The 23,941-nt window shown below is 31.8% G+C and overlaps 2 protein-coding genes across 4 annotated transcripts in view; one reads left to right on the top strand and one right to left on the bottom strand.

Annotated features, from left to right (window-relative positions):
* Window positions 1–20,103, bottom strand: part of LOC115885282 (sarcosine dehydrogenase, mitochondrial) — a 64,928-nt gene extending 44,825 nt beyond the window's left edge. Inside the window, exon 1 of one of the 2 annotated variants that reach the window (XM_030904139.1) lies at window positions 19,780–20,103. In XM_030904139.1, the coding sequence (XP_030759999.1) occupies window positions 19,780–19,912 (133 nt within the window). In that variant the 5' untranslated portion in view covers window positions 19,913–20,103. The remainder of the gene's footprint in view (window positions 1–19,779) is intronic. The other variant, XM_030904140.1, reaches the window with a different exon arrangement.
* Window positions 14,166–15,278, top strand: LOC115885284. 2 transcript variants are annotated; one of them, XM_030904143.1, is made up of 2 exons: window positions 14,166–14,557; window positions 14,638–15,278. In XM_030904143.1, exon 2 carries the CDS (start codon window positions 14,660–14,662, stop codon window positions 15,251–15,253), a length of 594 nt encoding a protein of 197 aa, XP_030760003.1. In that variant the 5' UTR covers window positions 14,166–14,557; window positions 14,638–14,659; the 3' UTR covers window positions 15,254–15,278. The 2 variants fall into 2 exon arrangements, with proteins under 2 accessions (XP_030760003.1, XP_030760002.1); XM_030904142.1 differs by having other exon boundaries at window positions 14,166–14,580.
* Window positions 20,104–23,941: the final 3,838 nt, after the last annotated feature.

The following is a 23,941-nucleotide window of genomic DNA, read 5'->3' as shown; positions in this document are numbered from 1 at the left end:
CTGCAGGTTTCTCCCCAAATTTCGGATCCATACAAAATTGTAGATGCTTGTACAGCAGCTAGCACTCGGCGTTTCGTTTGACCCAAGATAGACCAGTTTGGCATGATTCTGGATAACATGGCCCTCTGTTTTTCTGCTTTCAAAACTGTATGGCGGATATGCTCAGAAAAGCCTCCTCCTGCTTGGAAAACAATCCCCAAATATTTTATTGTTTTCTTTGGTACAATTATATTTTGTTTCACATGAAAACGTACACTGCGTGATTTTCGGTTACCAACCAAAATAACTGCCTCCGTTTTGTGCGGCGCTATTTCTAGTCCCACCTCATCCATCCATGAGCACACCTGCTCCGATGCTCTTTCGGCAGTTCTAACGAGGTCTTCGGTACATTTAGCCTTTACCATCAGCGCAACATCATCTGCATATGCTATGACTTCTACTTCTGCTGGGTATTCCATACGAAGGAGTCCATCATACAGTACATTCCATAGTAAAGGACCCAGTATAGATCCCTGAGGTACACCTTTAGATACTTCTGTATCCTCTACAATAACGCATAGATAACGCAGCTTAGATAAGCTTTTATATTTTCCACTAAATATAAACTTATTTTCCAATGATATTTAAGCTCATTGATTATATTTTCCCAGTTAGCCGAGTTGAAAGCATTTTTTACATCCAAGGTAATCAACATAAGGATATCTCTGTTTGACGAGCTAGTATTCTTTAGTACTCTAATTGCCTGAGACACTTTTTTGAGAGGATCGATTGTACTGGATTTTTTTCGGAACCCGTACTGCCTCTTATTTAAACCACCCTTTAGCTGTATTTCAGTTTCCAATCGATCTTTTAAAACCATTTCTATTAATTTGACCATCAATCCAGCAGGCATATAGGTCGATAGCTACGTTTTCCACTTTCTTTCTGGGGTTTTTCTATTAACACCAGCTGGGCACGTTTCCACCGACTCGGAATAGATGCATTTCCAATAACATCATTGCAGATATCTACCAGCACATCAGGTCTTTCCTGAGCAACAATCTGAACTAACTCAACTGGAATGCCGTCTGGTCCAGGTGCCTTTCCTCTTTTTAGCCTCTTTACTGCGCTATCGACTTCAGTCATCGATATTTTGGGGAAATCCACTATAGGAAATCTTTTCCAGTTCACATTCTCGCCCCTGGGAAACAGCTTTCTGGCTTCATTTAGTTGTAGATATTGGTCAATTGAATTTTTTGTTTTTATTTTTTTCATAATAATTTTAAATGCCTGTCCATATACATCATTTTGAAGTTCATTTACAATATTTCTCCAAGAGCTCTCCTTTGATTTTCGAATTTCATATTTACGTGCTTCTTTATACAAAGTTTCTGCTTTATTTACTTCTGTTTCAGACCTTCTTCTTTTCCATAGTCGAGTAACTTGCGTCCTAAGTTTTAAACATAGTTTTCTCACTTTGCAGATAGATGTATTCCACCAATAAACTGTTTTTTTCCTGGAATTTGAGTCCTTTCCTTTTAGCACCATATTACATATCTTTTGCATAATTTGAACAAGTTCCTCCGCGTGTATTTTGTTTGTGTATAGGATCATTTCTTTCAATAATTGTTCTCTAATCATTCCTTCCTTCTCTCGCTTAAATGTCCAGCGGGTTCTTTTAACACCAGGTTTAAGAGATTCTCTGTTTCCGATTGTAAATTTGATTGTCCTGTGATCGGACAGGTTCTCTTTCTTGAGAACTCTCCAGTCCTCTATCTGGGTTGCCGCTTTTTCTGTACAGAAGGTCACATCTAAGAATGATCGACTTTCCCTTCTAACGAAAGTAGGCTCATTCCCAGTGTTAACTACCACTAAACCATTCTGAGCCAACCAGTCAGCCACTAATCGGCCCCTAGCATCTTCTACTGGCGAACTCCATAGAGGAGATTTTGAATTTAGGTCTCCTGCTATAAGTGCTATTTTATCCTTTCTCAAGTCCCTTTCCATTTCAGACAATAATTTATCGAGATATTTTATATTAGCATTTGGTGACATATAACACGAAATGACTTCACAATACGGAAACTCCACACATTCATATCCATGTCTTGGGTGAATATTTATCACAGCTGTTTTATCACAGTTATTTCTAATTATCACAGCACTATCAACATTTATATCACAGATATATTTCCGTTCCTTAACAAGGGCTTTATTAGGTTCGGTTACTAGAAGAATATCACAGTCCATAGAATCCCGCCATAGTAAATCGTGAACCGGTCTGCTTCTATTCTTCCCTTATATTTAAGTCCCGCATCGCGAGATAGCGGCCTGCGTGCAATGGTAGTACTTTCGTACCACCGAGGCACAACTATCGATAGTAAATAAAGGCTTTTTTCGACAAGCCCAAATTATATAATTTATATAATAAAATTATATAAGAACTGCAAGAAATTTATTTTCCATTATTAGGTCTATTATTTCCAGGTCTTAATTACTAATTACACAGACGTTCTCTTGAGTTCTCCTGCCTAAAATCTATATTGTCTTCCCTAAGATTTTAAATATAAATGATAGAAACTCATACAAGTTTACCACAATTTAAACTTAAGATAATTATTTAATTATTAAATCCATAATTATATTAAAATATAACACTTACGAAGTTACCAAATATTAACTATTTCTACTTAATCATTTAATAATTCTGATAAAAACACGCTTGATTATTTATTTTAGAAATCATACGGGCTATAATCATTAATATGACTATATTAACAATACTTAAATCAAAATTTATTTGAAGGAATGCTACTGTATTACAATAATTGTAAAACAAGTATGTAATAATAACTCGGAATAATTATTAAAAACTGCTCATCTTGTTATAGATGTCGGCGTCTTGTCTCTATTATTTTATTAGCCGTTTAGCCATAGTTTGATTTCAGATAATGCAGATTTTAATGTGCCATTTTTTATTGGAATTATTATTTTTAGCATATTTGGTATACTTAAGTTATTTTTAAGTGATCCTGTCCATTTTTCAATTATTAAAGTGCCTTTAGATACAATTAAAATTAATTAATTGGTGTATAGTATTTGTATTATGGGTTTGTTTATTTTTTATGAAATGCATTTTGTTCCTATTAAAATAAACATAGCTTACTAAATCACTAGCTAGCCATTTTTAAATACAGGATGTTAATTAAGTATCTGGCCAAACTTCAAGAGGTGATTCCTTGAGTGTTTTTAAGGTAAAAAGTTCATATAAACATGTGTCCGGAAATGTATCATTTTAAAGGTACAGGGGTGTCAAGGTGTTTTCTAATTCCTTTTTTATTAATATCTCAAAGATCCGTTAGCCGATTTTGTTGAAATTTCGCCGTGTTATGGAATTTAATAAGTTAGCACTAGTTAAATGATAATTATTATTTAAATATTTAAACAATAAAAACTTATTCCAATAAATATTTGGCACCCCCTTGAATTCATTTGTTTTACGTTGGCGGTGGAAACCATACAAGCTTTTTCTTTGTCCTAAGTTATAAAAATGCAATGTAAAAAAATAATTATCATAAAAAAAATATAGGTCCTAATAGCCTAAATTTTATCAAAATATATCAGCAGATCCGATGAGACCCGAATTATTATATGTTTTGCAACTTAATGATTTAATTAATTATTCCCTTTAATGCATCGATTGTGCGCATTATCCTACGCGCCAAGAAAAAATATTGCATTAGTCTAAATTTATTATTTATGTTATTCCGCTCTTTCACGTATAATTTGCACCCTGCTTCTCATACGGAAAGAGTTAGATTAAAATAGCCCAACTGTACCTAACAACCCATGCCTTGACGCATATTCTTTTTTATAATAATATCGGCTTTCCCAGACTAAACATCCATATTCATAAAATAGTTGACCCACACTAATAAGACCTCATTTCGGCCCTCGGACGACCTTGCTCTATTCAGCTATCGACTTACGTGTGGACAAGTTGATTAGGCAGGTTATTGAACTCCATGTCGCCTCTAGCATGTCGTTTTTTCAAAGATGGGTCCCGTATAAACGCGGCCAGAAGTATTTTCAATATTAAAATCCTCCCAGAATCGCAAACGGGCTTTCGCACCAACCGCGGTACCGTTGATTCCATGTTCTCCGTCCGCCAACTACAGGAAAAAAACGTAAGAAACGTAAAGTAAAGGAACGGCAGAGTAACCTTTATGTTGCATTCATCGACCTAACGAAAGCCTTCGACTCTGAGTAATTATGTAAAAGTTCGGAGTGCCCAACAAATTTGTTAGTGTGTGTAAAAGCCTCCATAACAACAAGTTGAGAGTGTCACATCATGGATCACTGAGCGATCCCTTCCTGACAAATACAGGAGTTAGGCAGGGATGTGTCCTAGCTCCTCTCCTACTCAACATATTCATGGCAGCGCTCTCTATTATAGTGGACAGCAACCTGCAGGAAAGAGGAATTTGTGTTAGATACAGGTATGACGGCGGTCTGTTCAATATAAAAAGACTCACAAAAATACGTATAAAATTCATCATAGAACTCCAATACGCTGATGACTGCGCTCTAGTTGCAAATACGTTACAGCAATTACAGGAAATGCTGAACACATATACCTGGGCATACGAGACTTTGGGCCTTAAACTGAACATCGATAAAACAAAATTCCCATGTGCACTCCCCCGGAAAATCATAACAGCGCTATAAAAATCGGAGAAGAACTATTGGAATATGTATCGGAATTTAATTACCTCGGCAGTTTGATTTCGGAAAAGGCATTTATCGACTCTGAAATTCAGCACAGAATCAGCAGCGCCTCAAGAGCATTCTGGAAATTAAAAGACTTGGACATTCTGGAAATTAAAAATCATGACTTGAGCACAAAAACGAAACTTGCAGTGTATCGAGCAGTAATAATCCCCACCATGTTATATGGAAGCGAAACCTGCAATGGGTGCCGTACCGCCGGCACACGAGCGCATTAAACAAGTTGCAACAGAGACACCTTAGACAACTTTTAAGAATCAAATGGTACCTCCATGTCTCAAACATACCAGTCCTTAAAAAAGCAAGCTGCGAGAGCGCTGAAGTCATGATTACTAAATCTCGCTTAAGATGGGCTGGCCACGTATGCAGGATGCAAGAAAACCGCCTACCGAAATCTCTTCTTTACGGTGAACTTGTAGAGGGTAAGAGGAAACCGGGTGGACAACTCAAAAGATACAAGGATGTTGTTCATGAAAACTTAAAGGGGATAAGTATGCAGTGGGAGGAAGCAGCGCACAATAGAACGCAATGGAGGAGAATTGTAAATTCAGTTAATAACGACAACCAAAAAGTTAAGAGGCAACAAAATAATGAGATTTTTGAATGTCCGGAGTGCGGAAGAGAGATAACATCACGTATCGGGCTTTTCAGTCACAGAAAAGCTCATGACAGGAAACGCCTTGCGTAACCATCTTTTGATGCGTGTCAAATACTCGTCAGCGAGTAATGGCAGTAGTAATAGTAATCGTTGAGGAGACTGTTAGTTCCTGTTAGAAACCCCGTGACAATCCGAAGATTGTTTTTACTTAAATCAAGGAAAACCTTTGATTTTTCTCGGTCGTAAGTTCTGAGGAACTTTTTCGAGTGTCTTAGACCGTTGGAGGACACCCATTCCAAGTTACGGATGGAGTCTTCCAGATTCTTCAGTTCCGCTTTCAGTTGGTTCTCGTTTGGAAAACAGAACGGTTCTGGTCCAGTTAGTGGAGTGTTCGCTCCTTTTCTAGCTAGATCATTTGCTTTTTCATTGCCTTCTATCCCTTGGTGAGCAGGCACCCAGAGTAGGAGGACTTTATTTTTTTAGCCTAATTTGTTGAGCTTCTCTAGGCAGTCTTTGACCAACTTCGAATTGATGGTTACTGAGTTGATCGCGTTAAGTGCTGCATGACTATCGGATAGGATGGCAATTTCCTGTTTTCGATAGTTCCTATCTAAGATAAATTGTACGCATCTTTCGATAGCGTAAATTTCTGCCTGAAGGATACTGGGGTAGGTGCCCATTGGTTCGGAGTATTTAGTTTTCGGCTCAAATACTTCTATCCCTGTCCCTGCTTTGGTTTTGGAAGCATATACCACGTGATGGGTCTTTTATATAACGTCACTCTAGCATTCATAGTAAAAAATCCTCTCAACACAAATAGTAATATAAAATCCATATTGAGCCATTTGGAATTGATACTGAATCTCTAGAAATGTAACTGATCGATTTAAAAATAAATAAAAAGTAAAGCTTTGTGGAATGGAAAATTTACAGAGTTGAAAAGCAAGTTGAAAGAGTTGGAAGTCCAGAAATGGCCTCGAGTTGAGGCACTTGTATTCGACGCATGGAATAGTCTTCCAGATTGCTACAGTGAGATGAAGAAGTTGGCACCTGAAGTGCTGACTATCGACATATTCGTGAGAGCAGCGTTCTCTTGAATGAATATAATTAAAAGTAAAGTAAGAAACCAACTAACACATGAAAATTTAGAGTCGTGTATGAAACTTAAAACAAGTTATGAGCCAAATTTATACAAACTTTCTAAAACCATGTAAAGCCAAAAGCCAACGCTTTCATTGAATTTGTTTGCTCATTTGTTTGTTTTTGACGTACAAGTTAGTGTTGTAAGTAAATGTTTAATTGTTTTAAATGTTTACTGAAATAATAAGTATTTATATAATGTCATATATTTATTATTTAATTTGTTGTGAAAAACACTATTTATACATATAAATATAATATAATAGTTATTTTTTCTTTTGAATAAACGAAATAGTTATTTTTTCTTCTGAATAAATCGGTATTTTATAATGGTATTTCAATAAAACATGCTTTTAGATGTATTAACTCCTCAATTGATTTGCGTTTGAATTATAAAGCGTGTTTTATTAAAATACTAATATTTCAACGATGTTTCATAAGGAACTAACCACACACTCAGTACTAGATATTTTTTCTTATGAATAAACAGATTATATTTTTTTTATAAATAAGTATATATACACAGGGTGGTCCGAACTGTATTCCGGAAACTTCGGCAGCATATTCTGCAGATAAAAATAAATAAAAAAGTTCTTATAAATGTATGTCCTAAAAGGCTTAGTTTCGAAGATACAGGGTGTAGAAGTTCCATTTTTATTTCGATTTTTTCCAAATAATTTCTGAAGTAACGTCAATATTTGGATAAAAATTGGTGTCTGAACACTTCAAAACAGTTAAAACACATGTAGGTGGCGCCCTCTACTAGTAGGAGTAAAGTCCCTAGATATATAAAGTACCGCAATTGGTTTGTTCAATGTTATTGGCGCCAAAACGGCGGATTTTAGGGGTATTTCTGGGAAAACTAGTGGTAGGACTGTTTAAATGTCACATTTGTCTGAATTTGTCATGCCATATGTTGAGAAGCTGTCATTCTTAGAATAAAAATATTTATCCACATATTTTAAATAATTATAAAGCCACTAAAATGCTACAAATTTATTAGTTAATAATGTATAGGCGTCGATATCTTTAGTGAAGAAATGTGTATTACAAGAAAAGGCCGTCATTTGATGTTTCTAACATCGTCGATATTCAATACACGTCAGGTAGTGGATTGAATTTATTTATGTTCCAGTGAACATTTTTAACAATCTTATGTGTAGTATATCCTATTGGTACATAAAACTTCATTATAGAACAAGACAAGACCTTAATAGATCTGAGAAGGTCGCAGTGGGTCAGGCCGAGATCCACCTCTAGAAATCTAATCTAGAACAAGACAAAGACCTTACTTGCAAACAACCATACATATCTTTTAAAAAGGATGCTAAGTGTAAGTGAAATCTCTACGGAATCATTCCCTAAAATGTTTAGTGTAATTTAGTTTTCAACATTTTGCAGTAAGAAGTTTAGATAAATCTACAATATATTATCATCAGACCAAAGGAAGGATAATTATTTAAAAGAATATGTTATGTTATGATACATATATAGATTTGGATGACATCACTTCAGGTGGTTTTACCAGTCAGGACTAACAGGGATATTAATCAAAACAATGAAAAAAAAGCTCAAATAAATTTGATCATAATAACAAGAATGTTGTTTATGCATATGCTGACTATATAGTTATTTTCATGGACTTATATAGATTAGTTTTTATGTATTTATTGATAGTAATTAATATTTTTTGGTTCACATTGTAATTACTAATAAAAAGTAAACAATATAATATAAGCATGTAAAGTTATATTTAAAAATTTGGTCTTTTACTGTCAGTTATAAATAAAAGTGTGTGATTTAAATTTGATTTTTATACATGAAATAAAATTGTTAATATTCATTTGAAGTTTTACATATTGTCGGTCTAATTATGCCTACTTAATTTATGTATAACAATAATTACAGTTATTTCAATGTTAAATTTATAGCAGTATAACTTTTTATAATAATGATACTTAAACATTATGACACTTGTTTTAAAAATATAACATTAAATTGCAGAGCAAAATATATTTTAATTGAATTATGTGGTATTAACTTGCTTTTATTCAACTAATAATAAATTTGTTGTATAAAAATCACTCCATTACAAACCTTAAATATACAGCATACATAAAGATCTCCTATGCGTTTCAAGCTTCTTTCTAAGTTATTTTTAAATTAAGTGCACAATTTCATACCTAAAATGCCGAAACTACCTGATGTAATACTAATTGAAACAATCTTTCTATCAATATATCAATATATTAATATATTTCAAAAATAGCAGGTATGTATCATATCAATTTAATTATTACATTTATTTGTTTCAACCATGGTTCAAAATTTTCTCGTATAAAAGCCGGCCTTCAAATTTAAGTTTGTAGCTTATTCCTAGGTTCATAGTTCCAAAGACTTTCGTTAAATCATGTTTATTTATCAAAACTAACTACAGCATAACTGGTATAATAGGGAAAGTTTACTTATGGTATAGGTATCCCGTTCTTATCAACAAACAATGTTTTTCCAATTGTTTCGACTGAATTAAGTACTAAAATGCTAAATGTTATTCTAACTTTATTTCTTCTTACGTATTAACTTACTTCTGTTGGCGTACTTTGCGCTAAAAGGTAACATAAAATAAATACTAATACAACTGAAAAACACTTGTACGGAAACCATTCGTTTATAACCTCTTAACATATATAGGTCTAAAAAATTAAATTTATGAAATTGAATATTAATATACAACCTGATATTACGTTAAAATGAGGGTAAACTGTAGATAATAAACGTAATTCTATTACAATTAATAAATATTTTATTTTACGGCTTGCCTGTCAATGTTGGTCGGCCATATTGGCGCCGGACCGACCAGCTGCTTAAAAAGCCGAAACAGGGAAATGTTGGCCTCCTTTTTAAATTTGCCGCTAGTTTTGGCGCCAATATGGCGGTAATTGCGGTACTTTATATATCTAGGGACTTTAAGTCGGAGTAATATTGACACCAAAATCAAATTTCTCATGTCATAAAACTCCCAGACACCAATTTTCATCCAAATATTGACATTACTTTTTTGAGTCTCTGAAAGTTATCATTTTAGGATATACAGGGTGTCCCACTAAGAATAGCTCTCGGCTGTATCTCGGAAAGTATTAGCCGTAGGGGCTGCGGAAAAAATTATTTATGACCAAAGAGGCTATGAGAAATTGCTGGAAATGGTTTTCAAGTTTGTAGAACGACCGCTAGGTGCACCCCCTAGCGGTCGTAAAACTGCAACAAAAAATAAGAAAATGGAGTTTTTACACAATTTTGTCTAGATAAGGTGTACTATAAGTAATAGCTTCTTAATCTTCAGTAAATTTTGAATATTTTTTGTTAGAGCCATTTTCTCCTATCCACCAAAATAAAGTGGTGGGGGAAGGTTAGATCTGTTTTTATTTAAACATTAATAACTCTGGACTGGATAATCGGAATCTTACTCTATATTATACCATATAAACAATAATAATTAGCTTTTGAACGTAGACGCTAGGGGGCGTTGTCTTACAATTTAACTAACATTGCGCGTTTTTTCAAAAAAAGTAAATACAATAGTATATGTAATTTTAGCTGATCGGAAAGAGTAGAAAAAACTTAAAAAGTCAGCGAAAACCGCATCTTGATATCTTCTTTCAAACCGAAGATATTAGCAAAATTGTAATAAATACCAAAAAATAAGTCTTTAATTACCTTATTTTTACAACACGGTATCAGTAGCCCTCTTGATTATGCCCATTCTAACAAAAAATAAGATAGAAACAGTTAATTTATTTTAAAATCGACGAAATACCAGAATAGCAGATGTATTAATATCTAATAATTAAGATATTAATAACAATGAACAAGAAACGATGATTCAGTGAAGTCATGGTAGGCTTTAGAAAAAAGTTGCTTTTAACGTAATAGAATAAACGTCAAATTGTTATTAGATCAACATTTTGATAGTCTTAGCAGTGTTTTTACCTTATTTTTTGTTGCAGTTGCGCCCCCTAGCGGTCGTTCTACAAACTTGAAAATAATTTCCAGCAATTTCTCATAGCCTCTTTAGTTATAAATATTTTTTTCCGCAGCCTCTACGGCTAATACTTTCCGAGATACAGCCGAGAGCTATTCTTAGTGGGACACCCGGTACATTTATACGAACTTTTTTACTTATTTTTATCTGGAGAATATGCTGCCGAAATTTTCGGAATACAGTTCGGACCACCCTGTATATTCTTATGAATAAATATATATTTTTTTCTTATGAATAAATAGATTTTTTTTTTTTATGAATAAATAGATTAGTTTTTTACCAAAACGTTTATTTATGAGAGTAATATTTACGGCTTTGCTGTAAAATCAACAATGGCGCCAATATTTGGACAGTTTAAAATCTTCATGAGATTTCCTATGTTTCCAACGACGATGTTGTACAACCCGGTAGAAATAATTTATTAATAACTCCTTAAGTGAAGTGTCATTCAATTTGAAACTTTGACATTAATATATACACGACTTTTACATATTAATATAAGATTAAATAATTACTTCTGGCTAAACTCAAAATTAAATTGATTGTTTTTTTATAACTAAACTAATCGAAAATAGGTAATCATTTGATTTTTAATGGATTCTGTAAATTTTTATGAACTATATTTTAAACACAACGTTGAAATATGTTTAAAAAAAGCAATTGAATGGACTGTTGTATAACAGTTTGATTGCCATCCAGTAAATTTAAAAAAAAATCTTTGTCATGGGCAACATAAATTTAGCTACAGATAACATTTTTGTTGGATTTCCAATTTTATTTTGATGTAAGATTTAGGCAGTAAAGTTGCTGACCTCATTAGCATAATATTATCCTAATTCAAATTATTATTATATTTTTTGATATAATTAACACTGAGTTATATTTATATTCAAATCAAAATAAAGTTTTCGATAGAAAAAAAAACAACTTTTTTTTATACTGTATCTAATTAATTACAGAATATATTATTAATATTTATCAACGTGACAATGACATTTTTTTCTTTAATTGTTTACATAAATAGTGCGATTAAAGACTTGTAACTTTATTTTTAACCTACACAAAAATACTGATTTTTAATTAATTAGAAATAAATATAATTTATAATATTTGTTCATATATTTATGTTTTATTTTATGTATTTATTTTCTAAGTAACAATAAGGGAAACAATCGGGAATATCAGTTAACAAAAAATATCGAAAATATATTTCAAATGTCTAAAGCAATGATGCCTCGACGTATATTTGAGGTTCTGTTGCCATCTTCTGGGTGTCGATTGAAACATGTTTCGTTGGCGTTAACAAAACATTTTCATATGTCAAGGGGTTTTCAAAAGTGGCTCTCCCTTATAACTTTTTTATTTTTTCACAAAAACCTAAATTTTGTATGTGACTATAAGACATAAGTGCTATACATAAGTCACTTCTTCTTTCACCGGAAATGACTACAACTTTTGATATTTTGAAATGGCACCCTCGGTATTATTTTACTTTATTTGATGCGAAATGATATTCTGAATAGAATAATATATCACATGTCAATTTTTGATATTTCCTCTTAAAAAATTGTGTTTTAAATTTCAATCTAGAGTATAGCGGCAATATATACAAGGCGAGTTTTAAATAAGTGCAAGGGTAAAAAAGTTCATATTTTTAAGGGTAGTATATTTCAACCCCAGAATCACGATCATGAGGTTTTTTCCCCAAACATTTTTTTGAAAATATGTATTTTTTTTTGAGTTTTTATATTTTTTTTAGTTCTTAGTTAAAAAATATAATTTCTTGATAATATGGCAACATAGATAGATTAAATTTATAAGAAACAATACACAGAAAAAATACAACGGTTCTCATAATTTAAGCAAATTTTTTTTTTGGAAATTTTTAAAGTAAAATAACTCGGCTATTCTGGACTTATTTGAAAAACGGTAAAGAGAAAATATGTTTCTTTTATTGAGATCTACAAGCCCTGAAAATATTGGCGCTTATTTAAGGCTTTTGATTTTTTCGGATCCACCCTCAGTGAGCTATTTGAAAAAACTGAGTTATGATTAAAAAAATTAAAAATGATTTGGTCATATTAGAGAAGATTATGTCTCATTTATGTAGAAAAACTTTGAGAAAAATAAAGCTGATTGGGTATTTAAAATTTTGTATACGAAAGTAATGTTATCTAAAATATTTATGGGTACGCCCAAAGAGGTCATTGGGCAGGGCACGGCGCACAGTGCTTCGTCCCATGGACAAAAATCGAAAAAAAAGTTAAAATTTACTAATATCTGAATATGTAATTTTATACTTATAGCAATGTTCAACCATCCTGTATATTATTTTTCACAAAAATACATTTCTTTCACGTTTTTTGTTAGCAAATATTTTCACTAAAAATAAATTTTGCGATCATTATCTTATATCAGTGAAAAGAATAACATTCATAGTAGTTCTGTATATGGAGTTAAACTGTACGTACTTAATTGAAAGCCACTATGGATATTGTTAAACAAGGTATGTACTTTAAATTTATTTCTGAACAAGTTCGTTATTGTTTAGTTTTTATTTATTTTTTAAAATGATTCTTAAATGTGTATAAAAATTTTACATTTTCAAACTTCAAAAAGGCATTAAAAAAAAACATATCAAAACATATCGTATTTATTGAATATTTTTGTTGCCATATTCATACACTTTTAATTTTTGTATAGTTCATCTGCGTCTGCTTGCGACGAACTTTATTTTATAATACTTTTCAGATGGAGTAAAATTGATAAGCAATGCCGATCTGGTTAATACTTGGCTTCATCATAAGGACAAGAACTCAAAATTATTTATATTTGAAAAAATGTGTTCTTTATTAGATATTGATGAACATTCCAGTCCAATGAGATAACCACTTGTGCCTGAGCCCACTATGTTGGAGCGAAACGTGGCATAAAAAATGTGCCATCTTTCAATTTATTATAAAACCTCATACCCAAGAAAACGAAAAAATAATATATGGATATGGTCTATTAAAGAGGTAACTATTAACATCCAAACCCCTCATACCAACAAAAAGAACAGTAACAACGCGAAAAAGTAACATATTAGAAAATGATGTATAGTAATATCTTATATGTGAGGATATTTCATCTACCTGTGATTTGGATAGTATAAATTTGGAAGATTCTGTCAGCAATGATTCTTCTGAATCAGAGTAGTTACGATCTATGCATTTTGTTGTCCTAAAGTAAATTTATAGTATCTTAAGTTTTTTTTTAAATTAAATATAACATTAATGTTTCTTTTTCATTAAAGAAAAATATTTTTATCTTATATTAGGTTTATATTGTAGGAATCATGTTCTAATGTTATTCCAATTCTTTTTTATCACAGGAATTTATTCAATACTTACACCGTTTTCATACTATAAATTATTATTTCCTTAGATGGAACACAGCTCCAACATTTTTATTATTTATAAGATTTTTTTTCATAAACGTGGGACTAAGAACATCATCATTTAGTACATTGAGAGTACTCATCATTTGTGTCAAATAAACCTAGTTTGAATAAATTGCCTACAATAAAAGGGAAGTTTTGCATTTTTGTCCTCTAGAGCCATATGTTCCACTGTGCGGCGGTGCAAAAATGAGACAGTAAAAATTTGAGGTAAAAATGAGACAGTGAGTTTTTTCTATTATTAAACATCTTTTTCTAAACTCTGATTAAGTAAAAACGTTAAGTCTTCTTTTAAGTTGAGCATGCCTATATTAAATTTAAACAATTATGGCACAGAAAATATCAAACATGATGTATTTGAAGGAATCACAAAAAACACTCATAAAACTTTCAAATAAAAGGCGCTAACTTTTCCCGCCACGGCAGCCTAAATTGTCGGAGCGACTCGTTTAAAGTCGGAATATTGTTGTGTTTGTCTTGTGATGCGTTGGAACCATGTGCAACAGTCTTTCTTTGATACCTGACCCGAGCGCTCGTAAAATTATTCTGGGGTAAAATTGAGACTTGTGTGGGGGTAAATGTGAGACACCTGTTGGAGTAAAAATGAGACAGGTAAAATTTGCGTTTTCTACTAGTAACTTATTATTATTCTAGGATAACTGGAATTGTTTTCAAAATGCCTAGAACATACGTTCCTAAATTAAAAAAATATACAGCAAAAGACTTAGAAGAAGCCATAAATCTTGTTAAACAAGGGAAGCTTGGGGTAAGAGAGGCAGCACGACAATTTAGAATCGACAAGTCCAAGCTTAGTAGGTCGCTTAACAACAAAAATAAGTCGAAACAAGGTAGAAAGCAAGCCTTATCAGTGGATCAAGAAGCTGATCTAACCCAAAAGATCACCGTGATGGCTAAATGGGGATTTGCTGTATCCAAAGAAGAAATTAAACGTGTTGTTCAAACTTACGTCAATGAAAATAATTTAAAAACCGTTTTTAATAATGGAAAACCCGGAGATGACTGGTTTCGGACGTTCTGCAAAAGGAATGGACTAAGTCAAAAAAAGATGGAACAGTTGGAAAAGTGCCGAAGAACTGCAACCAGTGACCCCTTTATCATCTATTCCTTTTATGATAAACTTGGGGAAACAATTAAGAAACTGGGATTACAAGATAAACCCTCACATATATTTAATCTAGACGAAACTAGTTTTAATTTAGATCCCGGTAGAGTAAAGGGTGTCTCAGCGATAGGTAAGTTAGGATTGTAATACTTAAACTATTTTTTAATCTAATCCACTTGTTTTGGATAGTACAAAGGGTTCATCGGAGTATCGAAGGTTCCGGAAAAGAAAATGTTACAACAATGGCCTGCATTTCGGCAAACGGAGATCTCTTGCCGCCCTTAATAATATATCAAGGACAAAATTTATGGAGCACTTGGAAAGGAACGCAAGACATTGAAAATACATGCTATGCTGTATCCGACAAGGGATGGATGACAACAGCGGTTTTAATTCTTGGTTTCAAAAGTTCTGCAAGATGGTCCAGCAAAGACCCCTTCTTGTTATAATGGACGGGCATGTTTCTCACTTGGCTACAGGGACCATAGAGCTGCCATCCAGAATAACATTACCTTATTTAAACTACCACCACATGCGACTGACCTTTTGCAACCATTAGACAAATGCTGTTTTGGACCTTTAAAATTAAAATGGAATCAAAAACTTATAGAGTGGCAAAGATTAAACCAAAGGAAGCTCACCAAATGTGAGTTTGCAAATATGATCTGTGAACTATGGAATGAGGGAATTTCACGAGATGTCATAAAACGATCGTTTGAAACTACTGGTCTGTATCCCTGTTCTAAGGAAAAATACCCAAAAGAAAGACTTAATGAAGTGAAGCTAAAAAGATATAACGAATGTGCACAACGAGATACTGTACTAAATAGTAGTATGTATAATTTAAATGCCGAAGAGGCTGAAATTGAAACAGTTGAAGAACCTAATAGAGAAGATAAACACAGAGAGGGAGAAGAAAAGATAACAGAACCCGAGGAAAACCAGATAATAAATGAAATTAATTTGGCATCCACATCAAATATTTCAATCGCGGGCACAGCTTCATCGTCCACCACGTTCGAAGAAATTTTGCTTGCCAAAATCAATAAAACAAATCCTGAGACTAAGACAAGACGTAAGATTAATTCAAACTCTGCGGTTCTTACGAGTGCTGAATATTTAGAAAGCATTAAACAAAAAGAAGTCATTCAAAAAGGTAGAGTTCAAACAAAAAAGGTACAAAAGAAAAATATTCAAAAAATAGATCGAGTTCCAAGTTCTTCCTCAGAAAGTGAAGCCGAAGGCATTATTCTTCAAGACGAAAGTGATGTGGATGATATGACGTTAGCTGATCTAGTTGAATCCAATTCAGATAACGAATTTGACACCTGCTCAAATGAGATACATTCCGGAGACTATGTTTTAATAAAGTTTGCTACAAAAAAGAAACTGGTACATTACGTTGCGTTAGTAGAAAATATCAAGGGAAGTGAGTACTGCGTATCGTATATGCGTCGACAAGTGAACAAATTTGTATTTCCCACCGTGCCTGAAAATTATAATGTGGACAAAGACGATATTGTAATGAAATTACCCTCCCCTAGTTGCCAAGGAGGAACCGCTAGAATGTCCCAAAAGCTTGCTTTTCCGATAGACTTTCAAAAGTTTTCTGTTAATTAGCTAAATGTTTTATTATACTTACCCTACGTTCTATTTTTTAAGTAGAATTTACTTATTAGTTTACTTTGACTTGTTTTGTTAAACAGTATTATGAGATTTTTCCCATTTTTTGAAATTAAAACAGTACAAATTAATAATTCACAAAATGTTGTGTGTCTTATTTTTATACTTACCTGTATCAGTCTTTCCCCAGATCGAATAATATGATGGAAACCTTCGTTTTACACCCTGTCTCATTTTTTTCCAAGTATGTCTTATTTTTGCCCCAACGACAGGAAAAAAATGAGACAGAGATTTATTTTTTTTATTAAAGAAATACTTGTTTTTATGACATTTGGTGAATATAATGTAATTTCCCGTGAAATTTTACCCACTTTAAGTATTTTTTTATTTACTTTAAGGTTTTTTTAATGGGAAAAAAATAAAAAGATATGTAAAATGTCCCATTTTTACCCCACCGCGCCCCACGCCCATGAATTGCCGGCTAATCGCTTCCCTCTTTACGGATGCCCCGTAGCTACAGCACGGATCGACGTACTATCACCTATACCAAATCCCTTTTTTTATGTGAAATAATAAAAAAGTTATAGAGGTGAGTTACTTTTGAGACGCACCCGGTATACATATTCGAAATTTTCAATAATTAATTTTAATCTAATCGAAATAATTGATGTGGACATAAACTTATTTTTTTTATATGTATAGGTACTTAAATTTAACAATAAAGTAATAAAAAGCGCTAATTCAAACACACGAATATATATGTTAAATAAATCTAACTAACTATTTAAAAACAGAATAAATATGTTTACTACTATTAAAACTATTTGTATGAAGTTACCAAATATTTACAATAATGCCTATATTTTTATGATGTTTAGAAATGGTCTTCAAAAGGTTAGATTTATTTAAGCATAAATAAATAGAATTCATTGATGTAGACAGGGGAGGTAAATGTTCTTTCTGCTTTAAATTTATCGCAATTTAAATATCAATTGTCATTAAATATCAAATGCCGTCGAATTAATAACCCAATATCTTTGCATTTTCATTTTTTTTACTTAAATTCAGGTGTCGTTCATATTTTATAATTGTAAAAAATTGTAAAATATTCAATTTTAAATCAAAATACTCAAAGCAATTACATCTGCATTAACCAAACAGAGAAAGCAACGCTGCTACAATACTAACAATATCACATAAAATTTAATAAAATAAGGACGGTATTTATGTTTTATGAAAAACTGTATTGAAAAAGTGTACATTCTCTATAAATTTATCAAAAACCGCTTTACTTGAAAAATTTACCTCGATTTTCTGCTGCATTCAAGTTAATATACCGGGTACGTCTCAACAACTACAATAATAACCCCTATAACTTTTTTATTTTTTTCGGATAACAAAACTAGATTTGGTATATGATATAACATAAATTAGGATTGATTGATGTATTCAATTGTTTTTCGTCACTTTCTGTTTCACCGGAAATAACTACAACTTTCGATTTTTAAATGGCACACCCTCGGTATTTTGTTACTTTATTCGATAGAAAATGACATTCTGAATAGAATGACATATCATATATCAACTTTTGACATTTTTGCAAATGGTTTATTTGAAATTGTAACATGCGTGTGTTGTACCAAATTATTCGTAAAAAATGCTTTTTCCGAATATGCTAATGAGCCACCCTTGTTCCGTTTGAAAAAATTGAGTTACTATTAAAAAAGGATTTGGGCATCTTTTAACAGGACAGGACAAGACACGAAAAACATGAGGTCATCAAATCTATTTTTAAGGCTCCTTGATTAATAATTAGTGATTTAACACAGCTATGGCACTCTAGATCATACTTAAAATACGATTTTTTGTAAACGAAAATGTCAAAGTTGACATATGATATGTCATTCTATTCAGAGTGTCATTTTCTATCAAATAAAGTAAAGTAAAAATATAACGAGGGTGCCATTTAAAAATCAAAAGTTGTGGTTATTTCCGGTGAAGCAGAAAGTGACTAAAAGTAATTGAACACGTCAATCAACCCTAATTTATGTCATATACTGACATACCAAATCTCGTTTTTTTATCTGAAAAAATAAAAAAAGTTATAGGGGTGAGCCACTTTTCAGACGCACCCGTTATATGTAAAACAGTCTTTCTTTTGTCAATTGTCTATGACGTCGGTAGTCTTACAGCCAGTCTGTTAATTATACGGTTTTACATATTACAATGTAAAGTAATACAATATGATCGAAAAAAAAACGGCGTCAGCGATAGCTATGAAATGAAGATCGCTGTCATTTTATATGTAAAATTATATGGGGAATGTCATCGGTCGTCATTTCCAAGCCAACTGGACGCCGTTTTTTTCCATAAATTTCCATCATACGGTGTAAAGTCTAAATCAAAAAATTGCAAGTAAAAACACAGATGACAGATATAATAATTGTCAAAAAAAGGCTTTGAAGGAAAAAATAAAATAAAAGAGAGAATTGTCTGATGTAAGTATTTATATTAAAAAAAATACGTTAGTAATATATTTTTTTTATTACTGCATTATTTATTTAATAGAATCTCGAGTACCTGACAAACAATGTTATCAAATAAAAAAAGAACCTAAAAATATTTAAGTGCAGATAGAAACACATTCCGATTTAAATATCTATAAAATTGATATGGAATATAAAATGTATATAAAAATATTTCGTATAATGTAAGAAACAAGTTAAAGACGATTTTTAACTCATTGATTTATTTTTAGAAATTGAATTATTGAATTAGAAAATGCACTTTGTGCTTAAATTGTTTATGTTTAAGATAACACGAATTTGTTTCAAGATTTTGTTTGTAGCAAAAATGTTTCTATATTTGAAATTTTATATAGGTACGTATTTTATAGATACATTTTTACGTGTACTTCATATATGCACTTAATTTTATATTTCGTATATTATTAAGTACTTATATCTTATATATTTAGTGTTTACGGCATTCAATTCAAGTTAGAATTTTGTGCTTTGATTATCTTTTTGACTTTAATAACATTAACTTACCTATAACAACTACTTCCGCTTGCCTCGGTAAACTACTCTCATTACTATATAGTCTCTTGCAATTACAGCTACTAAGCAGACTTAATACTTTTTCTGGTGGGTTCGCAATACACTTACTTCCTACCCTTAACATTTTAAATGATTTAATGTACTTTACCGCATTCACTATACCACACTAAAGCCTTGTTATTAAATCTGATGGATCATTGGTCCATTAGGTCTATAGAAACTAAAGGTTTGTTTATTGCCACTAAGTCCTATCGTTAATGTTAATCTTTATGTGACCCCGGCTGCAGTGGCGTTGTTGGCTTATGTAATAAACACTTTAAAAATATAATATTACTAAGATAATTAAGTTTAATTTAAAACAGTTAAACGATATTTATAGATATTTTGTTTTTCTGTACGTTGACAATACCAAAGATACGGACCGAAATAATAAACAGTTTTTATTAAATTATTGCGATGTAGGAATATCACATTGCGTTAGAGTTTACGCCACTGCAATCTAACAAATTAAAGAAACAGTTTGTTTATTCTGTAAGTAAACATGTTGGCATATTTGTATCGAAAATCTAAATAGGATTTAATGACGTTATTAACTATCTCAATTCATTGAGCATTTCAATTTTAATATCAGTGGTGATAGTTTCGTCAAAATATCTTCCAGTTTTGAGTACCTACTTACGATTTTAGCGAAATTAACTAGTTATCAACTTGATCATGTTAAGTTACTCTTTATATTATTGAATTTTAGTTCTCTGAGATAAATACATACTATAGGATATGTTTTATGTAGAACATTTTTAGTTACGTATAAACGATTTTTTGTTATTTTCAATTATACAGTAGAACTTGGATAATTTGGGCACATATCGGTACAGCTACCTGCAAATCAATAAAGAATCCGGATTACTGGAATATTTCTGAAGTGAAACTTCTTTACGCACGATTGGAGTAAAAATTTAAGGCCGCGACACACGAGCTAGTGTTACGCGAAGCATCACGCCAAGGTCGCCAAGTGTTACAAAAATGGTAACGATCTTGGACCGTCGGCGTCGTAACTTGGGCCCTATTTATGACATACATTTATACGAACTTTTTTATTTATTTTTATCTGCAGAATATGTTGCCGAAGTTTCCGGAATACAGTTCGGACCACCCTGTGTATATATACTTATTTATAAAAAAAAATATAATCTGTTTATTCATAAGAAAAAATATCTAGTACTGAGTGTGTGGTTAGTTCCTTGTGAAACATCGTTGAAATATTAGTATTTTAATAAAACACGCTTTTTAATTCAAACGCAAATCAATTGAGGAGTTGATACACCTAAAAGCATGTTTTATTGAAATACCATTATAAAATACCAAATTATACAGAAGAAAAAATAACTATTTCGTTTATTCAAAAGAAAAAATAACTATTATATTATATTTATATGTATAAATAGTGTTTTTCACAACAAATTAAATAATAAATATATGCCATTATATAAATACCTATTATTTCAGTAAACATTTAAAACAATTAAACATTTACTTACAACACTAACTTGTACATCAAAAACAAACAAATGAGCAAACAAATTCAATGGGAGCGTTGGCTTTTGCCTTTGCATGGTTTTAGAAAGTTTGGATAAATTTGGCTCATAACTTGTTTTAAGTTTCATACACGACTCTAAGTTTTCATGTGTTAGTTGGTTTCTTACTTTACTTTTAATTATATTCATTCAAGAGAACGCTGCTTTCACGAATATATAGGGGGCTGAAACTCGAAATGTAGAGGTAGCTCGAAGAGCCTCATCTTTTCATGATATATTGACGACGTTTCGTGCACTACGAAACCATCATCAATGAATCAAATCAAAAAATCGTTAGATTTAAATGAAATTTGGTATGTCGATTGATTGAACTTGGTCAACTTGACCGTGTATGACTAGTTTCACGGTGAAATGTATGGTGACAGTACATTTGCCTAATTCCCGCTTTAAAAAATAATAAAAGTATTTTAAATTTCAACCTAGAGTGCCATGGCTGTGTTAAAAACTCTAATTTCTAAAAGGAGCCTTGGAAAAATATCATAGGATCGAAAAAAAAAACGGCTATGAAATCAAGATCGCTGCCATTTTATATGAAACATTAGGGGTTATTATTATATAAGGAATGTCATCGCTCGCCATTTCTAAGCCAACTGGACGACGTTTTTTTCGATTATACGGTAGATTTAATCGTCTAATGTCTTTCGTGTCCTCTTGACCGGTTAAAGATGCCCAAATGGTATTTTTAATCAAACTCAATTTTTCCAAATAGAACGCAAGTGGCTCATTAGCATATTTGTAAAAAGCATTTCTTACGATTAATTTGGTACCATCACACATTTGGTATTTCGAGTCAAATTTTCGTTACATTTATGGCCCTGGCACTCTAAATTGAAATTTAAAATGCTGTTTTTTGGTAGGCTATTAAGATCGGCAAAAAAAGTTTTTTTAATTTCACTCAAAATGAGTTATTTGGGTCATAAATGACCTAAATACAAAATATTTTCATGGTGTCTGTCTGTCTGTCTGTAACACGATAACTCAAAAACCGCTAAACCGATTTTAACCAAATTTGGCACAAAAATACTGTGGCACTCGAGAATCTGACCATTAGTTTTTGGTGGGGGTGGGAGATTTGTAAGGGGGTATGGGAGGGGGTTAAAAATTTAAAAAAATCGTAACTCCAAAATTACAGTAGCTAGCGAAACGCGGTTTTTAATTTAAGATTAGGAATAATATTTGCAACAAAATTTGTAATAACATCAAAATCAGTCAAAGTCGCAGTTTTTGAGATAAAAAAATATGAAATATTGTTTAAAAAATTATAACTCAGAAACAGCTAGCAAAACGCGGTTTTTACTTTTATGTACGGAGATATATTTTAAACGTTTAAAAAAAAGCCCCAAAAATATAAAAAATCTCAAAAAAATATATAAAACTTATTAAAAAAAAAACAAAAAAAAAGAAAATCCGTGTGGAGAACTCCAAACTCCCATCGGACGCGACCCCAGGTGGCCGATAGGGGAAATAACCGTGGACCAAAATTGGAAAAATTGCTTTACTTTGAAACTAAAAGACGTACCTCCCGGCGCCAATTTTTTTTACTGAAAATACCAAAAATTGACATATGATATGTCATTCTATTCAGAATGTCATTTTCTATCAAATGGGCTAAAAATGCGAAAGGTGTCATTTAAAAATCAAAAGTAGTAGTTATTTCCGGTGAAACAGGAAGTGACCGAAAACAATAATTGAATATGTCAGTTAATCCTTATTTATGGCAAATATGTACTAATATACGAAATCCCGTTCTTTTATCTGAATAAATAAAAAAAGTTATAGAAGTGAGCCCCTTTTGGGAAACACCCGGTATATGTCAGTGGCGGCTCGTGTGTAAAAAATTAGGTAAAGAGATAATTCATTAAATTGCGCCGCAGGCGAAATTTTTTTGGCGCATTCACCATTTTGTCAACATTTTTTAAAATATTATTTGAAAATTTTTTGCCGCATTCACCATTTTGGCAACATTTTTTTTGTTATTATTTATACACTAATACCTATAATATTTTCGTTTTAGTTTGGGCTAAAACGCATTAAGTAAAAATAGATATGTACAACCAGTTTTCGATAAACATATTACAGTGAAAATATATGCATTCCAGTGAAAATATAATTAAATTTACATAAATTAAATATAATAAACATTATATACAGTGTCCATCATAAAGTTGGATCCATATGGACGTTATTTTTATATTAGAGTTTTAAAAAATCTTTTTGTGGTAATCACTTCTGCTTTGAAAACAACTTAAAATGCACTAAGCCAAAGTTGACAGCTAACATCTGGGAGCTGTCAAATACAAAATATTTAAAAGAAATTTTTAAAAATTGGTTAAATTATTATTATTTTAAAAAAAGTGACTAACAAAATTATGTTTCAACTTTGACTTGGTGCATTTTAAGTTGTTTTTAAAGCGGAATTGATTGCCACAAAAAGTTTTTTTTAAACTCTAATACCAAAAAAACCCGTCCATATGGATTCAACTTTATGGTGAACACTGTAATTATTGAATGGCTTCCCCGAAAAACGTTGTAATCGACATTTTTTCAAAATAGAGATT

This window comes from Sitophilus oryzae, unplaced genomic scaffold (genome assembly GCF_002938485.1).
Source record: "Sitophilus oryzae breed Bouriz unplaced genomic scaffold, Soryzae_2.0 scaffold_379_pilon_pilon, whole genome shotgun sequence".
Lineage (NCBI taxonomy): Eukaryota > Metazoa > Arthropoda > Insecta > Coleoptera > Curculionidae > Sitophilus > Sitophilus oryzae.
Note: the sequence above shows the minus strand (reverse complement) of the source record. Positions and strands in the feature narration are given on the sequence as shown.

What these genes read in the sequence shown, in the direction of transcription:
- LOC115885284 (XM_030904143.1), top strand. Translation starts at nt 14,660, where the DNA reads ATGCCTAGAACATACGTTCCTAAATTAAAAAAATATACAGCAAAAGAC.